We start from the raw sequence: 25,885 nt of genomic DNA, 5'->3' as shown, positions 1-25,885 counted from the left end.
TTTAAATTACACCTGAAAAACACCCTGTGCATCTATACAATTTCTAATGGGCAATAATAACAGGCAGTATACAATTTATACAAGCAATAATGGGCAATTTAATTATCATATGTGGATTCCAGCACACAGGTGAAGCTTTCCTCCCTGCATGAGCCATGTCATGTTCACAGCTCCAGAGAGTCAGGAACACCATGGATTTCCTCTTTTTTTTAATGACTTTTGGGTTTTTGTGGCTTCATTTGCTGACTTTGCTGTCAATATGTCAAATTCAACCCAAGGAAATCAGAACCCCTTTGGATTTAATTCAAATATCTGATATTCACACATGGGGCCTGCAGGGAAAATGTTATTTTGTGAACTAAATGGAGGCTACAGGATGGAAAAGCCACCAAAGTTTGGCATTACAGATCAGTTTTAACTTCTCCTGATATTTGTCAATCTGCATCAGAAATAAGGTTCAACATAAATGTGTTTAGGTGCAAAAATCCATTTTCCCCTCTGCCTTCAACACACACCAACTTTAATTCCTCTATTTTCCTCACACAGTTCATTGCTGCATTCCTGGAGCTAAAATTCAGGAAAACTCTGCTAACAGCTGTATCACACAAGCTGCAGTCCCAGAATTATTATTTTTGTCAATAATACACAAAGCTGAATACAGCTACTACCTAAAAGAGTTACAAGCAAAGTGACACAAATATTCTTTTTGTCTGTGAAAAAATATTATTTCATCCAACAAAAAGCATTAGAAGAATATCTGATGTATCAATAATATATTAAATTTTAAAAAATACATATTAAATTTAAAAATTGAGGCATCTTAAGAAGTTTTACATCTCTCCAGCCATGTTGGAGAATGGGAGGTTTTTTTTTTCTCCTTTGGAATAAAGAATCTGAAATCTGATCAGTAACATGACTTTGTTCCTACAATGCCTTTAGGAAGAAATGTTGAGTTAATTACTCAATTAGAGCGTATTTACTTTGTAATTATAATGTCATGTTCAGTCATATTTAATTGTTTTTTTCCAAAATACCCCAAGGCAACCGTACACACAGTGGGTTAAAAACCTGAATATTTCAGATAAATAACAATACCATTTAGAGAAGGGGATTTTAAACATATCATAGAGTATCCTTTAAGGTTAAGTGATTTTCAAACAATGTTTTCCTCACCACAATTAACTCTTTAAGGCTTATATTAAAAATTCAAAGAGTTCCTGTGCAATCAAGGGGGTTTTTTAATTGTGTCTGGTTTGAAAACCACTAAGTTTCCACTTACCCTTAATAATTATTTTACTTTAACCTTCTGTCTTTTATTAAAGGACCAAATTTTCCCTCCCTCCTAAATATCTGTTGAGTTTCTCAGTGCCCAGGTGAGACTTGGGGATTTATTTCTTGACAAATACCAGGTTAAATTACATTTTTTTTTTATCCCCCCTACAAACAAGGCTTTAACTGACACTCTGCTAATTTCTCCCAGCTGTTGAAGGACATTTAACTTTCTGGTGTTTTTTTTTCATGGACCCTGAATATTTTGCCTGCTGAGAAAGCCACTGAAATTTAGAATCTTCTATGTGGGACTGAATAAAAACACAGACAAGGAAAAAAAATTGCAGAAGTCCTCTACAAACACTGTTTTAGCATTCCTGTATAAGATTCTAACATCCAAAAAAGCAAAAACTGAGGCCAAAGCCCCTCTCTGTGTCTGATTAAACACAGAAAAGTGGCAGCAGCTCTTGGGTGACACTGGGAAATGAGCTCTCCATCCCCATAGATATAGATGGAAACACACAGAGCAGGTAACAGGAACAAGGTGATGAGTTTGTTTGTTATGAGGGTAATTAAATCCTGCAGCCGAGTTTGGGGAAGCTCCATCCTCAAAGATATTCAGGATTTAGCTGGGCATGGCACTGACCCTGTTTGGAGTAGAGTGTGGAGCTCCAGCAGCTCCCTCCCATCCCACAAAACCATTTTATTTAATCCTCACAGCCCAGAAATGCAGTTTTTGCAGTGAAACCTGAGCCAGGGAGAGCAGAAGCGCCTGGGAAGGTGGCAGAGAGCAGCCCAAAGCCACCAGCAGTGGGTTCTCCTCAATCCAATCTCCTCCTGAGGAGGAACTGTGCAAATCATCTCTCAGCTCTGGATTGCAATAACTCAGCCCTGTTATCTGGATAACTGCCAGTTTGACCAAATAAAGACAAAATGTGATTCCATCAAACCTTCTGTCACCTTCTGCAACACATATATTAATCTTTCCTCCTTTTTTTTTTGCCCTCCCACAGCTCTCATGGACCAGCAAAAGCACCTCTCCAAACCATACAATTTTAATGTTGTATTTGAGTTTCTGGGGGGGAAATCCAGCCAGAGTTTTTGTTCTGGAAATCTCTACACACAGTATGGAGACACCTGTGACTCTTCCAGCTAGAACAGACCTATCCTGAAAGCATCTCAAGTTCTTAAAGAGGTTTATTCCACTCCCGTGATTATGGCTCATCCATAGAAACTCTTTCAGGGATTCTTTCAGAGAAGAGTTTATATTTGCTATTAACTACACCCTGATGTATTTTACAATAACTTTGCAAGAGCAACAGCTGCCTCTGTGACCATAAACCCCCACCAGTGGATATCAGAGACCCCAACAGAGTTACAGCAGCCCTCTTGTTAGAGGGCAGAAATGAGTCAGGACACAGAGTCCTTGTTTATCACAGCATGAAAAGGGCCCTGGTTTATTCCTCTTTACAGCTCAGCCATCCTGACCCCAACCACTCACTGACTCTGCCTGCAGCAGCTCCTGATGGAGGTTTCCCCTGCAGCCTCTGACTGCTGGTTATTCCCTCCTAAATTCTGACTGCAGGGATCAGTTTTCACATTCTGACTGCAGGTTTTTACCCAGCCAGACTGTGACTACAAGTCCTCAAACCAGATTTAACCATAGACCCAGACCAACCTCACAGCAATGATCCTCTCCTTCCTCAAGGTTCCTCCTCCTTCATGATTCCCCTCAGCCACTCACCCACTCCCTTTTATCCCATTTGTCTTTATTGGATGCAGCTGTGACTCATCAGGGGCTGCACTGGGTAATTAACAACAGCTGTTACTAATCAGGGACCTGATCACCTCCATTCCCTTCCCCTGGACAGCAGGGCCACTGTTACTGTGTGAATCCACACCTGTTCCCTGGCAGGATCACCATGAGCCCATCAGGGCCCTCTCTGCACTGAACACTGACTGGCACTTCCTCTCTCATTAGAAAAAATAAAAACTAAGCCAAAAAAAAAAAAAAAAAAAATATATATATATATATATATATATATATATATATATATATATATATAGCTTGTAATAGCTTAAATGCACAGTGGTGCTTTTACTCCAATAAAAGAGAAAATGTCTAAAAATGGCAATTTTTTTAATTATTATTTTTAAACTTTTGTTGGTGATATTACAAAGAAGAAATGCCAATTTCGTGTTAGGTAATAGGGGAACTACCAGAAAAAGGAAAAGTGTTCAGTGGCCACCAATGTGTCTGAACCCTTAATGGCATTTTCTCCTTTTAAAATTAATGATGCTGAAATCCAGTAATAAACGTTTTAATGAACACACTTGCCCTCACATCCATATCACCCCCACTATCTAAATAAAATCAGCCTTTCAGACAAATGATTGACAAAAAATATATATACTGGGTTTGTATACAGTCTTTAAAAAAAAGATAGACAATTGAACCATTTAATAACATTATGTTTTGTAAAACATATATCTGCCACTGGTAAAAGCTTTCTTTGGTGTTGATCTGATTTGTTGTGCTCAATAATTTAACAGAGACTTTTACTGCACGCAGTCACATCTGTTATGCTGGTTTGATAGTCAATAAATTCAGAGAACCCTTGCTCAGAAGAGCTCTGTTGTTTGCTGCTCCTGAACTTGAATGACTCTGTTCCCTCCATGATTTCCCAGAAGGGGTTAAACAAGACAACTCCCAACAAATCAATGGCCACAATGACAATTCACACACACACACAAGAAGTAAATTGAAGAGTGATGCCACTCTTCAAAAACCCTATTTTAAGCACAGATGCAGAACCATTTTCCACAAAACTGAAAGAAATCAAGCCAAATCTGAGCACACATGGCCACACTGCAGCTCCAGAACACATTCTCTGGAGCGACTTGAGGAAACAAAACAAAAAGATGAGCACAAAGGATTCAAAGGGAATATCTCGGTAGGATAAATTAATTCCACGGGGCAAAGGCTGTGTCATGTCTGCTGTAGTGAATTACCCAGGTAACTCCAAAAATATAATATATAATATATAATATATAATATATAATATATAATATATAATATATAATATATAATATATAATATATAATATATAATATACAATATATAATATATAATATATAATATGTTACATGTTACATGTTACATGTTATATATTCATTATATATTATATATTATATATTATATATATTATATATAATACCCCTTTTAAGAACAGGATAATGCTTGAAAGCACTTTCTAAAGTCTCTACTGGCAACTTCCACAAATGAATGCAGTGCTCTCCATTATGCAGAATGTTAAAGTTCTGCTATTTAACATTATATTAAATATTTGTATATTACCCTGCTATTTCATATTATATTATATTGAATTAAATGCTTCACACCAACCAAAAGTTCCAAGTACTTTGAGGCAGAAGATAAATACATAATACATAAATACATAATATTCATAAATACAACTGCTTATTATTCAATCAGGGGAGGTCAGAATTCTAGTGCTGCATCTTTAAACAGTGATTCAGATTCTTTTTCTCCAAAAATCCCGAAGATAAGCTGTTTCAGACCACACTGAGGTATTCTTTATGCCCCATGACTAATGCAAACCTTTACAGCAGAGCAAGAGCACAAGAACAAAATACTCAGAAATGACAACTAAGTTTGCCAATCTGGTCACTTTGCCACCATGGGAAGAGAGCGTGGTTTCTCCTACACATCAAAAGCATTGCCCCAAAACACACAGGAAATAAAATCGGTATTCTGAAAATAGAGCAGAAAATTAAAGCAAACACCCAATAAATTCTAGTGCCTGTAGCCAATGGCTTTGTTTTGTAGCACAGCATGAGACAGATTTCAACTCTTCAGCTGAAATCAGCTGTGAAGTGCACACAATCATCTCTATTTATACCTGCAAAGTTAAGGGGGATATTTGTGGGTTTGACCCTCATTTCAGGTCAGAAAATGCATTAGGGACTCTGCCTGTGCCTTGACCCTCTTGCTATCAATAGGCTTCTGAGAAATAAAGGGAGAAATACTAATTAGTTCTTAATTTAACAGATACAGGAGATACAAGGACTATGAAAAGAGTGTCTTACAGGGGAAAAACGTTTCAAGAACAGGGTATGTGCAGGTTAGGAAAGGAGGTTGCAAGAAGACCTAATTATGGTTGACAAATACCTGAGGGGGTTCTTTTTCTACAAGCAGCAGGTAGAAATCTGTTCAAAATACGCAATAAGGACAAAGCCCAAAGGCATTATCTGAAATTGAAGGCAGGGTAGTTCAGACACGGCATCAGAAATGGCTTTTCACTCAGAGAGGATCATTACTGAACGGAACAAGTGACCTACCAGGGGCTCTTCAATCCTAATGAATTTTATTTGGGATTAGACAGCGGTGTCTCAGTGCTCCGTGTGGAGAGCTGGGCTGGCTAGAACATCCTGGGATGGCCACAGCATCCTGTGATATCTACAATATCCTGGGATATCTACAGTATCCTGAGATATCCACACCATCCCGGGCTGGCCACAGCATCCCGGGATATCTACAGTATCCTGGGCTGGCCACAGCATCCTGGGATATCTACAGTATCCTGGGATATCTACAGCATCCTGGGATATCCACAGCATCCCGGGATATCTACAGCATCCCGGGATATCTACAGTATCCCAGGCACATCCCGGCCTGGTCACAGCATCCCGGTCACATCCTGGGCTGCCTCCACATCCCGGGCCTTCCCACACATCCCAGGCTGGCCACAGCATTCCGGGCAGTCCCTGCAAATCCCGGGCTGGCTACAGCATCCCGGGATACCTACAGCATCCTGGGATACCTACAGCATCCCGGGCTGGCCACAGCATCCCGGGATACCTACACCATCCTGAGATATCTACACCATCCTGGGCAGGCCACAGCATCCCGGGCAGTGCCTGCAAATCCCAGGATGGCTACAGCATCCTGAGCACATCCCAAGCCTTCCCACACATCCCTGACTGACCACAGCATTCCGGGCAGTCCCTGCAAATCCCGGGCTGGCTACAGCATCCCGGGATACCTACAGCATCCCGGGCTGGCCACGGCATCCTGGGGTATCTACAGTATCCAGGGCTGGTCACAGCATCCCGGGCAGTGCCTGCAAATCCCAGGATGGCCACAGCATCCTGAGCATATCCCAGGCAGTGTCCACACATCCCAGGCTGGCTACAGCATCCCAGGCTGGCTACAGCATCCAGGGTACATCCCAGGCTGCCTGCACATCCCGGGCACATCTCGGGTGGCCGCAAATCCTGGGGTGGCCACAGCATCCCGGGCAGTGCCTGCAGATCCCGGGCAGTGCCTGCAGATCCCGGGCTGGCTACAGAATCCCAGGCCAGCCACAGCATCCCAGGCACATCCCGGGCACATCCCGGGCAGAGGCGCCCGCCCAGCCCAGCCCAGCCCAGCCCAGCCCAGCCCAGCCCAGCCCATCCCCGGCGGGCTCGGCGGCCCTGCAGTGCCACCTTCCGGGAGAGGCCCCCGGGACCCCGCTCCCCTCCCCAGGCGGGGCTGGAAACCGCAGCAAAGCCTCTCTCTCTGCCTTTGGCCCCTCTCCTGCCGGAGCTGCCCGGGCATTGACCGCACCGAGCCGGGTGTCCCAGCGGCTCCGGGCACTGCAGCCTCCCTCCCTCCCCGCAGGGGGTTTGCAAACCCATTTTTCCATCTTATTCCGAGAGAACAAGTTTTCAAGAGTGTTATGAGGGAAGGCACTAAAGGTGCCCGTCTAGGATCCCACGGGCATTAGGTGTGATGTGGGTAGTTTGGGGAGCTTTTGCTGGTGTTTCTTGGGTGGGGTTTTGTCATTTTCTAGGTAAACATAAGCTATGCCAATGAATAATTATTATTTTTTTTTAAATATCCTCCATTGTGTAGCAAAAAAAATGAAGGTTGTGTCTCAGCATCAACAAACCACAGACTATTTACTTGCCTTTGTGCTGTAATGGAAGCACAGCAGGCTCAGCATCCAAAAAAAATGAGGAAATTCTTACTTTGGGGTCAGTGATTTTCATAATACATCATCACGCTCAGAAGTGTAGAACAAGCCTATTCCAAACTGGAATTAAGAAGCCAACAAAACCCTTTCACAAATACAATTCCTCTTCCTCACAACGTAACTAATGGCCTCCCTATGCTTTATTCCTGTATTTATTTGAGCAGTCCTGTTAGAGCAGCTCAAATGTGTCAGGTGTGTGAGTGTGAGCTGCCCAGGTGTGTGAGTGTGAGATGCTCAGGTGTGTGAGTGTGAGCTGCCCAGGTGAGTGTGAGCTGCCCAGGTGTGTGAGTGTGAGCTGCCCAGGTGTGTGAGTGTGAGCTGCCCAGGTGTGTGAGCAGGGCCTGCCTGTGCCAGAGCTGTGCAGCTGCTGCCAGAGGCCCTGCTCACATCACTCACAGACATCAACATTTGTCTCCCACCACCAGCACCTGGAACATTCACCTTGCTGCCAGCAACTGGGAAGGGTGCAGGAGGTAAGGACTGATCCAAATCATGGATCTTCCATGTCAGAGCAGGATGCCAGACCTGGCTCCATCTCCCATCACTGCCTTGCCCACTGTGCAATCCGTGGTTGTTTCAGTGGCTCCATTCCCACCCCGCAGTTGGTTTTTGCTCCCGTCTCCTCACCACCAGGTTTTCTTGGCTACTGATCAGTTTAACCTTTCGGGTGCTGTTTGCACAAAATAAAAATAGACTGCAAATAAATGGCAGCCCCGAGCCCTAGCAGGGAACAGAAACTCTCTTCCACTCGGCCGATTTTCCGTTTGCTTTGGGAGTTGCTCTTTCACCTGGGAGAGCAACGACAACCCGCATCAAGAGACAGATGCAAAAAAAAAAAAAAAACCTGTTCCTCCAATTATATAATCACTGCAGCTGATAAGGAGGGAGCTGGATTTGGGTTGCCATAGCGTTGGCATATTGCTATGGAGGCTGAGCTCTTCATCCACTTTATCAGCTCTGGCCCAGGAAGAGCAGCCCAATTACGGCTGCTGAATGCATGTGCTGCAGGCTGGGCTCCCACTTGGAACAGGCACTCTGGATCAGGGGCTGCTTCCTTTCCCCTCCCACATTAGGGCTGGGATGGGGGGTGCTGCCTGGTTTTATTCTTTTTAATCTGCATTTAATCGGGAGGAGGAGAGGAGGGTGTCATGTCTAAACCCTACTAACCCTTCCACCATGGAGGGATGAAACCCTTCCACCATGGAGGGATGAAACCTTTCCACCATGGAGGGATGAAACCCTTCCACCATGGAGGGATGAAACCCTTCCACCATGGAGGGATGAAACCCTTCCACCATGGAGGGATGAAACCCTTCCACCATGGAGGGATGAAACCTTTCCACCATCCAGGGGAGGGTTAGTGGGATGTTGCTGCCCCTCCCCAGCTGCACATCCAGCTCTCCTCTAAAATCTCAGGAGTACCTGGGGAAGGTTAATCCTCACCCCCCAGAGCAGGTGTGGGATGCCAGCAGGGCAGGGACACCTTTGGAGCGGAGAACTTGTCGCCAACCTAAGGAAGGGCTGCCCTAAGGACCAGGATTGGGGCGAGGAGGGAGAAGTTGGCCAGGGATGGGAGGGTTCTGCTATAAGGGGAGAGAAAGAGCTGCTCTTCCCTCGGCCAGGGGAGGAAATGGCTCTGCCTGCTCTGCAACACCGCCGTGTGTGTGTGTGCAGGGAGGGAAAGGGAGGGGAGGGGGTGACACCATGCAGGTAACGGGATAAAAATAACTCCAGCAACAGCAGGTCGGGCTGGGGCGGGGGAGGGAGGACGGGGGCGGGGGAAGGCTCCTGGAGTTTGGACAAACAAAGTTTTACTACAGGGAATAGCGGGGGGGGGACAGACATTTGGCTGGGGCCGAGGAGCAACAGCACAGCTCGGTGTCCATGATGCAGGAGCTGGGCGAGAAAAATCAGCGGCCGGAGTAAAAGCCAAGTTTTATTGCAATGCGAGCAGCCCATGGGCGCACGGATGGTGCCCATGTGTGTAAACAGATAATTCCCCTTCCCCTCCCCTCCCTGCACTGCAAACCGCCTGAGAGAGAAGGGAAGGGCTCCTCTCCCGGTGCTTCAGGAAACCAGCTGGAGCTCAGAGGAGAATTGGGGTAAAATCCCTTAATTGGGGAGTGTCAATCCCGGTGTGACAGGGAGGAGCCCCCAGAGCCCCTGAGCCCCCAGAGCCCCCTGAGCCCCCCAGCCACAAAAGGCCACTTAAAGGAACTTTTCCTCTGTGCAGGGATGTCCCCGGAGGCCAAGGGGAGCCGTGTCCAAGGCGGTGTCAAAGGCTCTGCTCTGCCCCTCGCCCAGCCCGGGGATCAGGGACAAAGGGCAGGGAAGGGAATGGCTGTTAAACCCTCGGAGGTAAAGCTCAGCCTTACCTTGATGGTTTTCTTCTGGAATGTACATCCTCTTGTTTTCATTGACCATTGAAAAAAACGCAGTCCAGGATAAATCCCTTTTTTTTTTTTTTTTTCCCAAAATCGGCTCGATAAAAAAAAAAAAAAATCAAGGAAGAATGGAGCTGCAGGATTTCCCCTTTGATTATTACCTGATTCCCATTATTGCATCAAACACCAAAACCTGATCCTTTCCACTACTGCCTCCTTTAGTGAGATTGCAATGCATCCTCAGTACATCCGGGCCCCTTCCAAGAATTTAGCACAGCACCTCTGGCTGTTAAACCATAAAAAAGAACAGGAAGGGGGGAAAAAAACGAGAGAGAGGGGGGTGAAAAAAAAAAAGGAAAAAAAATAAAAAACCCCAAAAGCATCCAAGGCAAAACCTCTGAGGGTTAAACGTCTTTTTTAAAAATCCACCAAACTACAAGAGCAACAAGAGAAGGAAGAGGGAAAAAAATATATATTAAAAAAAAATATATAGGGAGATGTTCAAACGCCGCTGCTCCTCCTCTTCAAAGCCATTCTGAGCGCGTTGTGCTGGCAGGGAGCTGTTTCTGCAGAGGAAGAGAGAGAGCACAGTCCCAGCCCCTCACTCCCTCCCCTCCCTCAGCGCTCTCTCTGCCCGCTCTCTCTCTCTCCGGCAGACAGACAGACAGACAGACAGACACCCTGAACGCTTCCAGATGTTCCAGCTGCGGCGGCCGCGCGCAGCTCCCCGCGCACGGCGTCGGGCTGGGGCTCAAAGTTTAACACGCCGCCTGCCTCCTCCACTGCGCCTGCCGGAGCCTCGGCACAGACATGACGTCAAGGGAGAGGCGAGCTGGAGCCGGCTGCTGCCCGGGGGACAGCGCGGGGACAACGCGGGGACAGCGCGGGGACAGCGCCCGGCCGGGTAGCGGCACCGCGCCCACCGCCCTGCCCAGCCCTGCCCGGCCCTACCCGGCTCTACCCGGCTCAAATCAGCGCTCTGAGCTCCCTGTGGGTCCAGCCAGGCTCCAGCGAGCTGTGAGCATCATCTCAAGGAGAGCGCAGGGATGCACAGATGTTGGGAATGGATTAACGGAGCCAGGATTTGTAAAATCCTCGGTGGGGAAATGCTGTCTCCGCCGGTATCCCCCCACTGCTCGCCTTAGTTACGCCTGGTGGTTGTGTGGTTGTGGCCCCCTCTGTAATTGAAGCTTCCGCAGGGAGCAGGAGAGGCTCCCGGCAAATAAAGGCGAGGGGAAGGCGGTGTGTGTTAAAGCTGTCCGGACCCTCCGAGCTGCCATGTTAAACAAGGGATGCAGACTCTGAAAACAGCCCTCAGAACCACTGCAGGAGCTGCCACAGCCTGGGGAGCCGAGCCTGCACACCTGGAATGAATGGATGGATGAATGGATGGATGGATGAATGAATGAATGAATGAATGAATGAATGGATGCCATGTGGTCCTGCAAACCCCAGGGCTGCAGACTCCCACCAAAACTGAGCATCCCTCCATCCATCCCTCATCCATCCATCCATCCATCCATCCATCCATCCATCCATCCATCCCTCCATCCATCCCTCCATCCATCCCTCCATCCATCCCTCATCCATCCATCCCTCCATCCATCCCTCCATCCATCCCTCCATCCATCCCTCCATCCATCCATCCATCCCTCCATCCATCCATCCCTCATCCATCCATCCATCCATCCATCCATCCATCCATCCCTCATCCATCCATCCCTCCATCCATCCCTCCATCCATCCCTCCATCCATCCATCCATCCATCCATCCATCCATCCATCCATCCATCCATCCCTCCATCCATCCATCCATCCATCCATTCATCCATCCATCCATCCCTCCATCCTGCCATCCATCCATCCCTCCCTCCCTCCCTCCACCCATCCACCCATCCACCCATCCATCCACCCATCCATCCCAGCCATGCAAGGCCGCTTGGGGAGCTCAAAACACCGTGATTCTTTCCTTTCAAGTGGTTTTCCATTTTAACTGAGGAAAATAAAGAGTATTTACGATTGGTAATGTCCCTATAAAGGAAATACTTTTGGACAAACTTAGTGTCGTCCCTACAGACACCTTTCAGTGGGATGTGTCAAATACCCATCTCTTCATGAGGCTTTCTCCCCTCTACTCCAATTGAGCTGTCTCTCAACTGGAACCCAAAAATATCATAGGGTTTCTCCCTGCACTCCAATTGAGTTGTCTCTCAGCTGGAATCCAAAAATATTATAGAAAGCGCCACCAGCTAACAGATTTATGGAAAGAAACCAAAACAAAAACCCAAAAACCCAACACATCCATTTGGAACTCCAAGGAAAACTAGAATAGATGGAAAGCTCTTACCCAAAACTGGATGCAGCCAAATCACTTGTCCTAAATAAAGGTCATTTTGGCTCCTAATAACCACTGATCATCACAACTTGTGCATTAGATGCTGTTCAAAGGGTAATTAACCAACACCATATTGCCATTGACAGAGGCACAGCTTTATTTGTGACTCAGGAGGAAGAGTTCCTCTGAGCAATTAAAATCCTCTGTCCTCTCTTGCCTAGTTTTCCTCTAATAATGTCACAAGCATTTACCCATTTAACTTACCAGATCACAGCTAGAGGTAGAATGGCAATACCTTGGCTTTCGTTTCCAGCTCAAATTTCCTTTCCTTAAAAAAGCCAAGCCCTCCTTTCACCATTATAAAAAAGGACTTGAGCAGAAAATACTTCACTGCCTACATTTGTTGTGTCAATGCACATTTTGTTTTTTCCTCTTGTGACCACAAATCCTTGCCATTCTGGGTTGTGCTAACTCCATTTTTTTTTTTTTTTTTTTTTCCACCCATGAGTCAACCCCATGATTCACCCTTGCATGGACAAAGTCTCTTGGGAAGTAAGTGCACGTTGATCACCCAACACTGCTGGAGCACCTGGGGATATTTCTTCTGCCTTTCTTGGGTCACAGCCTCAGCCAGCTGAGGGATTTGTGTACAGGATTATTTAAACAGTTAAAATCCACACAGCCCTGCTTTCTGCCAGCTCACATATGTATGCAGGCACATACACAAGCTGTCTCTGACACCTACAAATCTTTTTTTCTCCGTTCTTTATCCCTCTCTCTCTCTCTCTCTCTGCCAAGCTCCCACAGTAGGGCACAAGTTGGGCCAATTACCAAAAAATCAAATACCAAAAGAAAAATAGAACAAGAAACGAGGCTATTAGCTGGCATTAATTTCTCCAGCATAAATACAATTCTACTATAGCTTGAGGCTTTCTTACTCAGCAATTCTAATAAAATCATTTCCTATACTAAGAAGGGGAAAGAAACTGATTGTAGGATAAAGATGGAAAGATGCTGATAATGAATCAGGTGTCATGAGAGTGAACACCACACTTTGCACTAAATTATTTGTGTTGTCCAAGTGCACAGAGAAGATGCAGCCCATGAAAACAGGTTTGGTAACGAGGTGGCATTTGAAGTAAAGTTGCTTGTAAGGGTTTTTTTTTTTTCTTAATGTGATTACTGAAATGCACATTTAATATGGATTCATCAGGTTAAGAACTTGAGGTGTGGAAATTAGCCTTCTCCAGAGCTCAATCCCCATAAACACACCCAAAAAGGAACACACAAGTGAGCTTTAAAGAGAATTATTATCTCAATACAAGACCAGGTCAGAAGTTCTTGGTGCCTGTCTGACATGATTTGGGGTGAGATGGAAAATGTAAAAATCAGACACAAGGGTGCATCACACTGGCCTGCATCAATTCCTCTAAGTATGGGATGATAAACTGGACAAATAATTCAATGTACACTCAGCCTTAGGCCCCTCAAGGTGGAGACACAACTTTTCCATCCCATGAAATGGTACAAGAAGGAAAAATGTTCTCCAGTTGCTCTGAGAACTGTGACGAGGGGCCATATAAAGCACCAAGCCAGAGATTCCCCTAAAACTGCTGTTTAAAGTTATAAAGTGTCAAAACAAATGATTTGTAGGGAACAGAGTGTGAACACACAAGTCCATTCTGCATGTCAGGAATGTTTTGTTCAGTACACAATACACCATCCCTTTCCTTTTATCCAGCCTTAGAAAGAGCATTTTGGGCACAAAAACTTCTTCAAAATCCAGCACAGGACCTGCAAATCTCTTCAGAACAGAAATTCTGGTAGAAATTCTACCTGAACAGGAGATCATTTCCAAAAGGAGGAGTTACTCCCATGCTGGATGGAAACACGGGGCTAGAAAGAAATGGGATGAAAGCAGACCCAGAGTTGTGCAAAAAACTCTGCACTGAATTATTTTAAATAAGAAATAATTGCATCTCTCTAGATTGGTTACATACTGATACAAAGAAATTTACACTCAGCATTGTTTCATTAGCTTCTGCCAATTAAAAAAGAAAACAACCCAAAAAACAGAGAAAAAAGCAAAATTGTTGCTGTTCATACTAGTCTGAAACCCTCAGTTAAACAAAAGACGTGAATTTATAATGTCTGCAAGGAGATGTACAAGGAAAAATAAAATTTTAATCCACTCAGCCTACACTGGGGAAAATAATGATGCAAACTCTTGAGTGTGTCTCAGATAATTGCCACAGCTTACACAACAAAACTTGAGAGTTTACCACCATTCTGATCTTCCATCAGAGTTCTGGAAAATACTCCAAAAATATGGAGTTTGTAGCTTGTTCTCAACTAAGAACGCCACAGAATTTTGGATTTGGGGCAAGCACAAAGAGACTATTTTGGAAGGGAGGGATTCTTCAAAGAATAAATGTTTGCAAGCTGCTGAGGAAGGCCTGGCAGGGACTGGAAGAATTACATGATGCTGACATTTGGAAACCTCAGCGGGCCTAATTAGCAAACAATGAAAAGTACACAAAGTGAAAATAAGAAGGCAATGCAGAAAAAAAACCAAACACATTTAGCTAGGACAACCAAGTATAAAATTCATAAACTGAGTTAAAAAAAAAAAAAAAAAAGATAAATAAATTAATGTTGGGGTGGGCTGTAAGACCAAGTTCCTTCCTTGTCTTTTGGAACTTAAAGATTCAAAACTTTTAAATATGCTTTGTCAACACAGAAAATTATTGACAAACTCAAGGAAGCCAGCAGTTTGGAGCTGTGACAGATTTTGGAGGATTTGCAATAACCACTAATGAGATAAAAATGGTCTAAAAATACACCACCTTACGTATATCAGCTGCAAGGGAGATGATCAGATTAATTTGTTGGAATAGTCAGTTAAGGTGATGTTGGCCTGATACACAATTTCATCCTAAACAATGACTTTTACACTGCTGAGTGAGTGTTATCTGGTTATAACTCAATTTTTGTGGTGTTTCTCTGGCTTTTCCCCCCCCAGTTATTTCTCTCCAAAATGAAGAAAACCACAACAATCAGCCTCTGTTTCAACTGCAGCAACTTTGTTTTGTGTGATTTTAAAATCTGTCCCACCACTTGCAGTCCTGTTCAAATGGCTGGTCATTGTGTTTGGCTGGACAATGATTTTGTGGTCAATTCAAAAAGGGCACTAAGTCAGAAACAACTTCCATATGTTGATTTCAACCCCATTTTCCAGAACTGAATGGTCACAGACAAAGCAGAGTTGTCTCAGCACCACCTAAACATTATATTTGATTTTTTGCAAACTGCCCTTTAAAACATAATTACTTTCACTAGACTGCTCAAAAAAAAAAAAAAGAAAAAGCACCACAAGCAAACTCTACACAAACCCTAAATGTATTGGTTACATCATTAGTGTTAAAAATGTCTATTTCATTGAGGTGCCATCTTGACTAATCCCTCTGCTGGGACATCCAAACACTCATTTAGTGGCACTTGAATTAAATGTTACAGAAGTTCTGGAAGTGTGAAACAAAGTGTTTGGAGGTGATTTTTTGCTGGAGAGATATTAAAGGCATCCTGAAAAGGTTCCTGAGCATTGGATAAATTCAATCTGCTGCCATTGCACAGATCTGGGCTTGCACACAACAACTTTCATTTAGAAATGGTTGTGGGGCTGTCACTGAGAACTCCAAGAGTGCTGAAAATAATTCCAAATATTTGTAGCAATATGTAATGGGTGGCTGCCTGGTTGTGTGCTCTCCACAGCTTCCTCAGCTGCAGTGGAGCCTTGGTGCAGTGACAGGCAGCAGAGTCCAGAGCATTATTTGATTTTGAATTGACATAGAATAAGAAATGTTCATCGTGTTTGGAGTTTCTCAAAAAAAAAAAAAAATCTGAAGCTTTAGAAGCTGAGAAAAAAATGTTATATTGTTATTTAAACTACCCCTCCATCATGCATTCAGAACAGTTTATTTATGTCTTCACTTTTAATTCTCCCATCTCTGCATAAATGCACAGACAAGCAAAATAAAACAATAAACAGCTTTAAAACCTTTACTCACTGGTTCCACATGTTCTGAAGGAATAATTTATATTTATATTTATATTTATATTTATATTTATTTTTTTTAATATCCTCTTTGATTTAGGGGAGAGTAAGAAAGAAATAGAGAAAGATCACCTCCTGCTTGGACTTCAAATAGCAACAGTTTTACACTGAGGGGAAAACAGGCAGGTGTCAGAATAGGTTACATCAAGACTGCTTCAACTGTTATTCATAATTCACCCTTTTTTAAAGCACAGTGGAACTTTCAAGTCTTTATCTGGTATTTTAAACTAAGGGAAGGGAAACAAATAAGTTCTCATAGGAATAAAGAGAAACAAATAAATAAAATAAAAAGAGAATGGAAAGCTCATGCCAATTACACATATAGCAAGATCATGGAATTGCTTCACTTCGTTTTTTGATATTATCCTTCTTTCCTGTCCCCTTCTCCTCCTCAGCCTTTTTGTGCTGTTTTATTAAATCAGGAAAAAAAAAACCCAAAAACAACAAAAACAGGAGTTGTGAATTGAGGTCTTGATCCTGATAAACACAATGATACTTTTCATAGGTAATCTTTCATATTGGTAAAAACCAAATAATGGACCCAATGTTGCACTAGAACCAAACTGTAGAGTACAGAAGTCCCAATTCTCCCTTTGTTCCCCTATTTCCTTTTCAGATGTCCTGTATTTCCATAAGGCTGTGTGAGTCCTGGGACTTCAGAAGAAGAATGGATAAATGAAAAGCAAGATAAAGATTTCAGACCTGCCTCCTGAACAACAAAAATCCCTCAAGAAGTCTCTATCCCATTCCTTGGTTTCCTCTTCTGGATTTCCAGAGCAAAAACAAAGCCATGCTCTTTGCAAACAGGCACAAGTGACAGTGCTCATAAAATATATCACAGCATGATGCAACTTGACATGAAAAGTCCTTTTCACACTGGGAGCTGTCGGGCACTGCACCATCTTTCTTTAGTCTGAAGGGTTCTTCTCGTACATCAAAGGAGCACAAAAGGCTCAAAATGTTACTCAGTTCCCTCTGTGTCACTGCAATGCAAAAGGCTTGATGGTTTTGTTACTTCACTGAGTAACTGTGAGACATCTTTTTCCTCTTCAGTCTCAGAGGAGAGTCTGACTTTGGCAATTATTGTGTCATCTGCTGCCATCTCCTGAAGAAACACAGCTTGGACTTTGGGGAAAGGCAGGGAGATGGAGGACATCCACATTCTGAGCTTTCTACTGGTCACTGCTGCCTGTCAGCCACAAAGGAAAAGTGTAGCCTGGAAGTTCCATTCTCTACATTCCCTACATTTCTGAGAATGTAAGAAATGATAATATGGGTGGGACCTTTACATCCCTCTGGCTCCATTTCCCTCCCATTCAGATCCATGGTGTTTGTGGCTGCCTTGGCCTGAAAGCCCCCTTAAGTTGAAAAACTATAATAAATCAGAAGGAGGCATTTCCATTCCCCATTCCAAGGGAAGCTCCAGCTTTCCCTGGCAGACACCTGTCTCTTCTGTTCTGTTCTAAAATGAAATTATTTGGAACAATAGAGCCTCTTTAGCTTCTCACCTTTCCATAACAAAATTTAAAATAAATATTCTGCTTCTACTGTACCTTACACTTGAGAAAAAAAAAAATATACAACATATACCTGCCCAAACCACGACAGTGGCACACACAACAGGAGGGAACTCTTATCAGCACGAGGCACAACCATGGAGCTGGTGCTCTGCAGAGCAGGGGAAACACACAGAAAACAGGGGCTGCACAAAGAGCACCTGATTTAACGAGGCATGTGGCTCTTGTTCTAACATGAACAGGCACAGCCTCGTGCCCAGGGGATGGACTGACAGATTTCAGACGTTCTGGATATCTGTATTTAGCTCCACGCTGCCTGCACGGCTGGTCCTGCAGCCCAGCGGATGTCTACAAGCAAAAGGCATCAATTAGCTGAAGAAGGAAGAAACCAGGGGAGGAAATTCTGCTCTCAAAATAAAATAGGTTGACAGAAGAAGCAATGCTATGGAGAGAGTGAAATAAAGCAAGGAAAGAAAAAATGCACAACAAAATCTAAACAAACCCTGCTTGGCCCAGTGACCCAAAGAGATGCCAGTAAGATGATCCCGAGCACAGCCTGAAATGACTCCATATCTATACTTACATAAATCTTCCTTTTTGTGCTGGTGGATCAGCTTCAGTTTGCCAGAAATAGAACTACAAAAATAGATCTATAACCATATATAAACAATTTTTTCTTCTGCGCTCCTCCAGTATTTAAAAATCATTTAAAAAAATCATGCAGCTATTTTTAAACCAGATTTCTGCAGCTTAACTGGCCCGGCATATCAAAACAATGTAGTCATCAAGAGAGCTACAAAGATAGAGGAACAAGCACACCATGAAAGAATGGCAGATGGTATTATTGTCCAAATGGAAGTGAGCTGGTGGTCAAGTCTAATAATTCATTGAGAGCTGCATCATGCCTGAACTTTTACACATGAAGAACGCAAGGTTTAAATGTCTTAATTTATTTTTAAAATATTCTACTGAGGAATAACAAGCAGAACCCAGTGGAGGGGGAATCCAACATGCTTTCCTGGGGAACTAAACATATATTTTTTAAGGCCCAAAGTGTTTCTGGAGAAGCTGTTGAATCTGACAAGATCTCACACAAGAATTCTACCAATGTAGGTCAATTCCTTTTACCAAATTACTCCCAACTCGCATTATTACAAACGACATCACGATGCCATTTAGTCGTCAATGGAAGTTAAAATGTAACCCACAAAGATGCATCTGCACTCGAGCATTGAGCAGAATGGAAGTGATGAATCACACTCTTGCCCTGAGAGTGACACAAAGGAGCAATCAGCTCGAGCTGATGTTCTGGCACCAGTGAAGAACACACTCGTGACTCGCCGTGCTCGAAGTTCCTCAGTCCTTGAGATGAAGCTCCCAGAGTTTGCAGCAGCATAAAATACAGTCGCTGATGATATTCAGAGTGCCTTGCATCAAAAAAAAAAAAACAACCCCAAACTTCAGGGCGCACAAAAGGTGTTTAAAAATTATTTCACTGGTCACAACTGACATTTGGGTTAAAGCTTCGTTTTGAATTAACACCGCACCATACTTTGAAATTGGAATTGAAAAATGCCATGTGAAATTATTTACTATTGTAAGAACTTGGTCAGAATATGACTATGAAAAGGTTCAGAGATGTGGAAGGACCATAAATTGTTGAGCTACCAGTGGCATGTCACAGTTACAGAGAGGTAACTGCAGGCCAAGCAGCAGTGAAACCCAAACCATGGTTGTGTTACCTCAGTGCTTATTCCAGGAGAAGAATGAATTCCTAATTCCTTCCTAAATCATTCACTCTAATTCCTTCTTGAAGTCCCACTGGATTAGTAACTATTTTGCAAAAGCTCAATTGATGGTACTTTGGCATGTAGAACAACTAAAAGCTGGGCTACACTGGAGTAAAAAACCAAATTTCCATGTTTATGTAGAATTTTAACTCTTTAAAGCTTTGCAAAATACTGACTAATTCATTCTTAGAGTATCCATGAAGACAGAAAAGAAGATCTTGTTTTTACGCTCGGATTCAATCTGGCCAAATCTCAGAGATCTTGGAAATTTTGTAGCAAAATGATAATTTTGGAGGCAAGATGTTTTCCAATGAAGCAGGATGTCAGGTCAGTCCTGTGCTGGGAAATTCAAAGGTGAGCAGTGTTCCTGGATATCAGGATTCTCCTCTCTGTCCATAAATACCTCTGAGAACAAATGTTTAATGGACCCTTATAGAAAAGCACATTCTTTCAACCCCATAGCTTAAAAATAGTTTTCTGATTTTTTAAAAGAAAACTTGAGCTCTACACCAGCCTCTCCCTACTTTTTGTCTTTCTTTATACACGCAGTGCTCCAACAAATAATTCTCTTCTTAACACTTCAAACAAGACACTTATTAGTGTCTCCCAAAGACAAAATAAATGGCAGACCACGGGGGTCAAGAGTGAGGGGTAAAAAGGTAAATCACAACTGGGCTCCCAATTAATTTGCTGTTTCCTGCCAGCCACGAGTGAGGAAAGCTACACGACCAAGGCCATCCTTTCCAAGCTGGTGGAGCCAGATGGTGTGATGTGATGTGATGGAGTTAATATTAATATTTGCATGCTGCCTTTTCCTGAGGGAAGAACCAGGAGATTCTACATTCTATATTTTCTATATTCTATATTTTCTATAGTCTATATTTTCTATATTCTGTATTTTTTATATTCTATATTTTCTATATTCCATATTTTCTCTATTCTATATTTTCTATAGTCTGCATCACACTGGTTTGGGAAAGAAGGCTGCAAAGCCAAGGAGATCTGTCCTTCTAAGAAATCATGGAGCAGGAATTTCTCCTTCTTCACACAGGTTTTGGTTTCTATACTCTGTAGCCCAAAGGTTTGGGTAGATTTTTATCTTCAGATTTTTATCTTCAGATTTTTTATTTAAACGAGTTGTCACAGTATTGGGAATACCAGTCCTCAAAGTGCATTCAGATTTACTTTTTTTTTATTCGGAATTGTAGATTATTGCTCTGTGGGCACTTCTCTTCCCCCCCAAACTGTGCTCTAAGATAATATTTGAAAAGCCAAAGCAGTAACTCACAAGTCAATTCTTTTACCCCCAGCCACAATTTAGCATTTTACAAAGAATGTGCAAGAGTTCCTTTCACTGAGCTGAAAAAACCCCACAGTATGTTGCACCCTTTTCCTGAGCTCCAGAAGAGAAATTCAGGATATTTTTTTTTACTCCTTCAATCCCACCAGTGTAGGATTTCTCAAATAAGGAAGCATTTCCAGACAAGCCAAATTTGGATACAGTTTTGACACTGGAGCATTAACAATTGCCACCAGCTCCAAATCCCTTGGGCCACATCCTGCAGGATTCACTCATATACTCATGAATTTACTCATGAATTTACTCATTCAGGTAAAATGTTAATCAACTCAAAAAGTGACTTCAGATCAAAAAGAATTTCATGATTTCACACACTGTTGCTTTTCATTTTTAATGAGGATGGATTTTCAACTCCACATAACTTTCTCTCACAGGCAATCAAGGTAAGTTTAGATAAGAAATAATCTCATTTTTAATTGTAATCTACTTTAACTTACTATATTTTACTTTGTTGGTGATGGAATCCCTGTCTATCTTCCCTTAGTAAGCAAAATTTTGCCTTTGTTTTAATTTGAGAGATCTCATCTCTATGGCTTGTGTTCTGATACTTGCTATATTCTCTTCTTTAATAAACAATAAAGTAATTCAACTACCAGTCTTTGCATTCTGTAACTATTAAAAAAATACAGAATTTTTTAAAAATCGTTTTCTTCATAATATTTAGTAGAACAAAAGCCACTCCAAAACCTAGACTGGAAGAAAACATTCCCAGCTAAATTACATTATCAAACTCCATGCAGTTTCTATTAACAATATGAACTAAAATCTGGTTTGGCTTTTTCATACTGAAGTGGTACATCTGATCTTCTCAGGCACAAATGCTATTTTTAAATAAAAAAACTGCTTCTATAAATATTGCAGCTTTAAACACCCATCATTCAGTTTCTCTTTTTTTTTCTTTTTTTTTCTTTTTTTTTAACTTAACATCTAGAGGTTAAACAACTACAAAAAAAAAAAAAAAAAAAAAAAAAAAAAAAAAAAAAAAAATCCTAACATCCACTTAATGGCTGCGAGCAGCATTTCCCCATGTTCAAAGGAGACTGTCCATAATTCAGAGGACAAGACAAGGTCACCAATAAACATCAGGGAGCTGTGGCTGCTCTTGCAAGCCCCACATAAAAATAGTGCATCCCCAGGAACACAAAACAGCCATAATGGCTCGGTTCACATCAGAACACACGCAAACACAAGGAGCTAATCATCTTTTGATTGCGAGAGGCTCTGGCTGGATTATTTTGCAACACTAGCAGCAGTCTCCTTTGTGTAGGGTTAAAAGAAAGGAAAATAAAAGAAGTTGCTTTGTGGCTTTAAGCAATCACAACTAATGCCAGGACCAAATTAAGCTCTTTGTAGACAAAAAGTAAAAAAGGCTGCATTTGGCCTGGTACCATCTACACATTTGGCAGAGCTGGACCCAGAGAAAACTACAGTGAGCATCATGAAGGCACCACCAGCTGAATTATCCTCTCCCACCAAAAAACAAAACACACATGCAGCAGGGTGGGGATGAAGCTGCTTTCCACCACCTCATTTCTTCTGAAATGTAAAAAATTGTGTCTACCAGCTGTGTGTAGCACAGGATAGACAGGAAAGGAAAGAGCACATTGCACATCACCTCCCTTCAGCTCTGAACACACTCACCAAGTGACCTCAGCCATGTGCCATGGCCCCATAAAGTGCAGGGGAAATATTCTGTATTTTCTATATTTTCTATATTTTCTATAGTCTATATTTTCTATATTTGCAATATTTCTACATTCTATATTTTCTACATTCTATATTTTCTATATTCTATATTTTCTACAGTCTGTATTTTCTATAGTCTATATTCGCTATAGTCTAGATTTTCTATATTCTATATTTTCTACATTCTATATTTTCTATATTCTGTATTTTCTACATTCTATATTTTCCACATTCTATATTTTCTATATTCCATATTTTCAATAGCCTATATTTTCTATATTTTCTATAGTCTATATTTTCTATATTCTATATTTTCTAGTCTATATTTTCTATATCCTATATTTTATATATTCTATACTTCCTATATTCTGTATTTTCTATATTCTATATTTTCTACAATCTATAATTTCTTTATCCTATATTTTCTATAGTCTATATTTTATATATATTTTTATATTCTGTATTTTCTATTATTTTAAAATATAAAATATATTCTGTATTTTCTATTTATCTATCTATACCTGCTCTATTCCACGTGGCAACCATGAATTCAATGGGAAAAAGGTCACCTTGTGAGAATCCACCACATGGAAGTTACTGCAAGTGGTACATAAAGAAGGTGCTCCTGAATAATTTGCTTTTTTAGTAAATAACTACATATCCAGGAAAGGATACCAAAGCGACAACCACTACTGACTCCTGAAATACTCAAAACCTTTGTTATTAGACACTTGCTGTCATTGACTTCCAAAGGATAATGCAGAGTATACCTTAAAATATTATATATTTAAATTATTTCTATATTTATATAATAATATAAACATTGTATATTTATATTATTATAAAAATATACAATATTTATATTTATATTTATATATTTATATTTTTTTTGTATTACTTACTATATTAAAATAAGAGATTTATCAGCTGTCCCAGCTTCTCAACCCACCCCAAAAATCCAAAAAAAAAGGAAAAAATGGAACATATTTTACTTTTGTTTCTTCCATACTTGACGCAGTTTAAGGTATCAATTTTCCATAATTTCCTTGTGTTTTTTCACTCTTATCCCTCCTCAGCTTTCTGGGTTCAGATCAGATTTAAAAGCACCAGAAACAAGGAAAGACAATTTCTCCAGTTTCTTCTCCCTTCACTTCCCAGGCACTGCACAGAGTGAGTTTAGTAAAGATGTTTGTACTGACATCTTCCCATCTCCTCCTTCCTGTGCCACTGTGGGAGCTGCTCTGCTCCCACTGGAGGGTGGCTGGAGTAGATTTGTGAGTGCAGAGTCATTTAATACTGAAAATTTATTTTCCTCACAGGAAAAGGAACCCACACTTGACACGTCCTTGCTAAATTGCAATACTGACAACACTGTCAGTATTTCCACTGGCAAACTTGCTAAATACTGGGAATATTTCTGAAATAAATAATTCTCTTTTTTTTTTTTTTTTTCACCAGCAGAAAATTGTCCATACGTGATATATTAAGTGTCTTCAGAGGTGTTTTCTAATATGGGCAAATCTGTGAGTGTTAAGAGGGTAATAACCTCACCAAGCCACACAGGATAAACTACTGGTCACCAAGGTAGAAGTGCAAGGTAAAAATGATTGTAAATTAAGATTGGCAATAGTCATTGGAGTAAGAATCCAAAGCAAAACATGAACAAACAGTATCAGTACGGATTTTTTAAAAAAATAGTTCTAAAAGCCACAGGCCTACAGCTCAAATATATTAAAAATTTTCCTCTTGAATTTTTTTTTTTTCTTGAGAGTGTTCATTTAACTTACAGATTCTCTTTAAAGAAAGGGCACCAAGAGAGTCCTCTATTAGAAACTATCCATAATTATTTCCAAGTTAATCTTTGCATTGAGAAGCATTTTTCTAGACCAGCTATACAAAGGTCCATGATTTTATCCCATGCAGTCCAAAATAATGGAAGTGAATATTTAAAGTCTTGATTCCCTTACCAGACATGCCCAGGCATTACTTGGGAATATGGAGGGTAAAAAAATACATAAATTCTTGCCACTAAGCAAGTTTTTTGTGACTGTGCAAAGAATAAGGGTCCTAAAAATTACTGAAGTCACAGGGCCATGCTGACCTCAGTCATCCTAAACAAAAAGGAACTATGAAGTGTTTCCTAAATCTGCAGTTTCAAAAGTTAACAAGAAGGACTTGGTAAATTATTTCTTCCCTAACCTCAAATATGTGTTCCTTCTTCACTCACACTGACCAAATGCAGCCTTCCCCACCCTACTTTTATTTAAAAATAAGATGAATATAGTATTTTTTGCTGAAAAATATCTTACTGAGGTATTTGTGAAATTGTTTGAGACGTTGTAACGAAAGGAACTGAAAATCCACACGAGCTGCAGTGTTACTAAATGGTCCCCTGTCGTTTGGTTTTCATTTAAAAATAACCCCTTTTTAACACAACATAAGCACAAGGCAACACTACTACAAGACATGCTTTTCAGCTTTTGATAGCAAAGTTTTTAACTGTTTGCATCAAAATTTCTCAGGGTGGAGGTTGAATTTATTCTGCAAGTTTGTGCAAGGAGCAAAAAAAAAAAAAAAAAAAAAAAAAAAATCAGTCATTTTTTAAAAGAAGGGTAAAGAAGTGCTTTATCCTGCAACATTCAAAAAATTCACACACCAGAAATTCCCAATGAAAATTGGGTAATAAATGCTTCAGAGCCAGGACTTGCAATCTGACAGGCAACATTGCCCAGATTTCAAGGCCTTCTGTCACGTACATGACTTGAATCTCGTCGAGTTAAAAGTTCCACACAAGAATTGTGACTTCCATATGCTCAGTATGGAAAAAGAACAAACTATAGGGCCAGAAAACAAAGGCACTGAACTTCAAAACTACCTGGAGCTTCATCTCTGGATCTCTGCACTCTCCAGCAGGTTTAGCCCCTGTTTTCTCCTCCTCACGATCACACTCGTTATCAGTCACTCCTGCTCTCCAAATGGTAAAATAAGTGCTATGAATTGAAATATCTCAGCTGTTTTTTAATAAGCAGTGCAGCAAAACCACTTTGTGAATTCAAATTTGGGGGTGGGTTGAAAGCAGGAGTGTGTTTGGGGAGGTGCACGCCAAGGAAGTGAGATCCAAAAATTCTGTGTAAGTGACACAAGGATTAAACCCCTGTGAGTAACACCACCACTCTTGTTTCCATGGAATTAAAATATTTACGTTATGTTCAAGTACTACTTCCTGACAGAGCCCCTGGAATACCTTCCTTCTGTGGTATTAATTTATCTTCTCCACCTTTGGAACTAAAAGACTGGGTAAAGAGGGTGGGTTTAGGGTGAAACCCTTTTCCCCTGGAAAAAAAAAAGGCAGATCCCCACTCTGGCATCACTGTAACTCCCAGCAGGAG

General features: G+C 41.6%; 1 protein-coding gene across 18 annotated transcripts in view; it reads right to left on the bottom strand.

Annotated features, from left to right (window-relative positions):
- CACNA1C (calcium voltage-gated channel subunit alpha1 C) overlaps nt 1-25,885 on the bottom strand; it is a gene marked incomplete at its 5' end in the record, with an annotated part of 450,110 nt that overhangs the window by 401,067 nt on the left and 23,158 nt on the right. For 17 of the 18 annotated variants that reach the window (XM_083858940.1, XM_083858954.1, XM_083858947.1 and 14 more), the window contains one exon: nt 9,686-9,760. The exons of the other annotated variant lie outside the window; for it this stretch is intronic. In XM_083858940.1, the coding sequence (XP_083715066.1) occupies nt 9,686-9,734 (49 nt within the window). Of the gene's footprint in view, nt 1-9,685; nt 9,761-25,885 lie in introns of those variants that run through there. 18 annotated transcript variants of the gene reach the window in all.

This window comes from Zosterops lateralis (genome assembly GCF_965231275.1).
Source record: "Zosterops lateralis genome assembly, chromosome: 4".
NCBI lineage: Eukaryota > Metazoa > Chordata > Aves > Passeriformes > Zosteropidae > Zosterops > Zosterops lateralis.
This window is presented reverse-complemented; position numbering and strand designations above follow the sequence as displayed.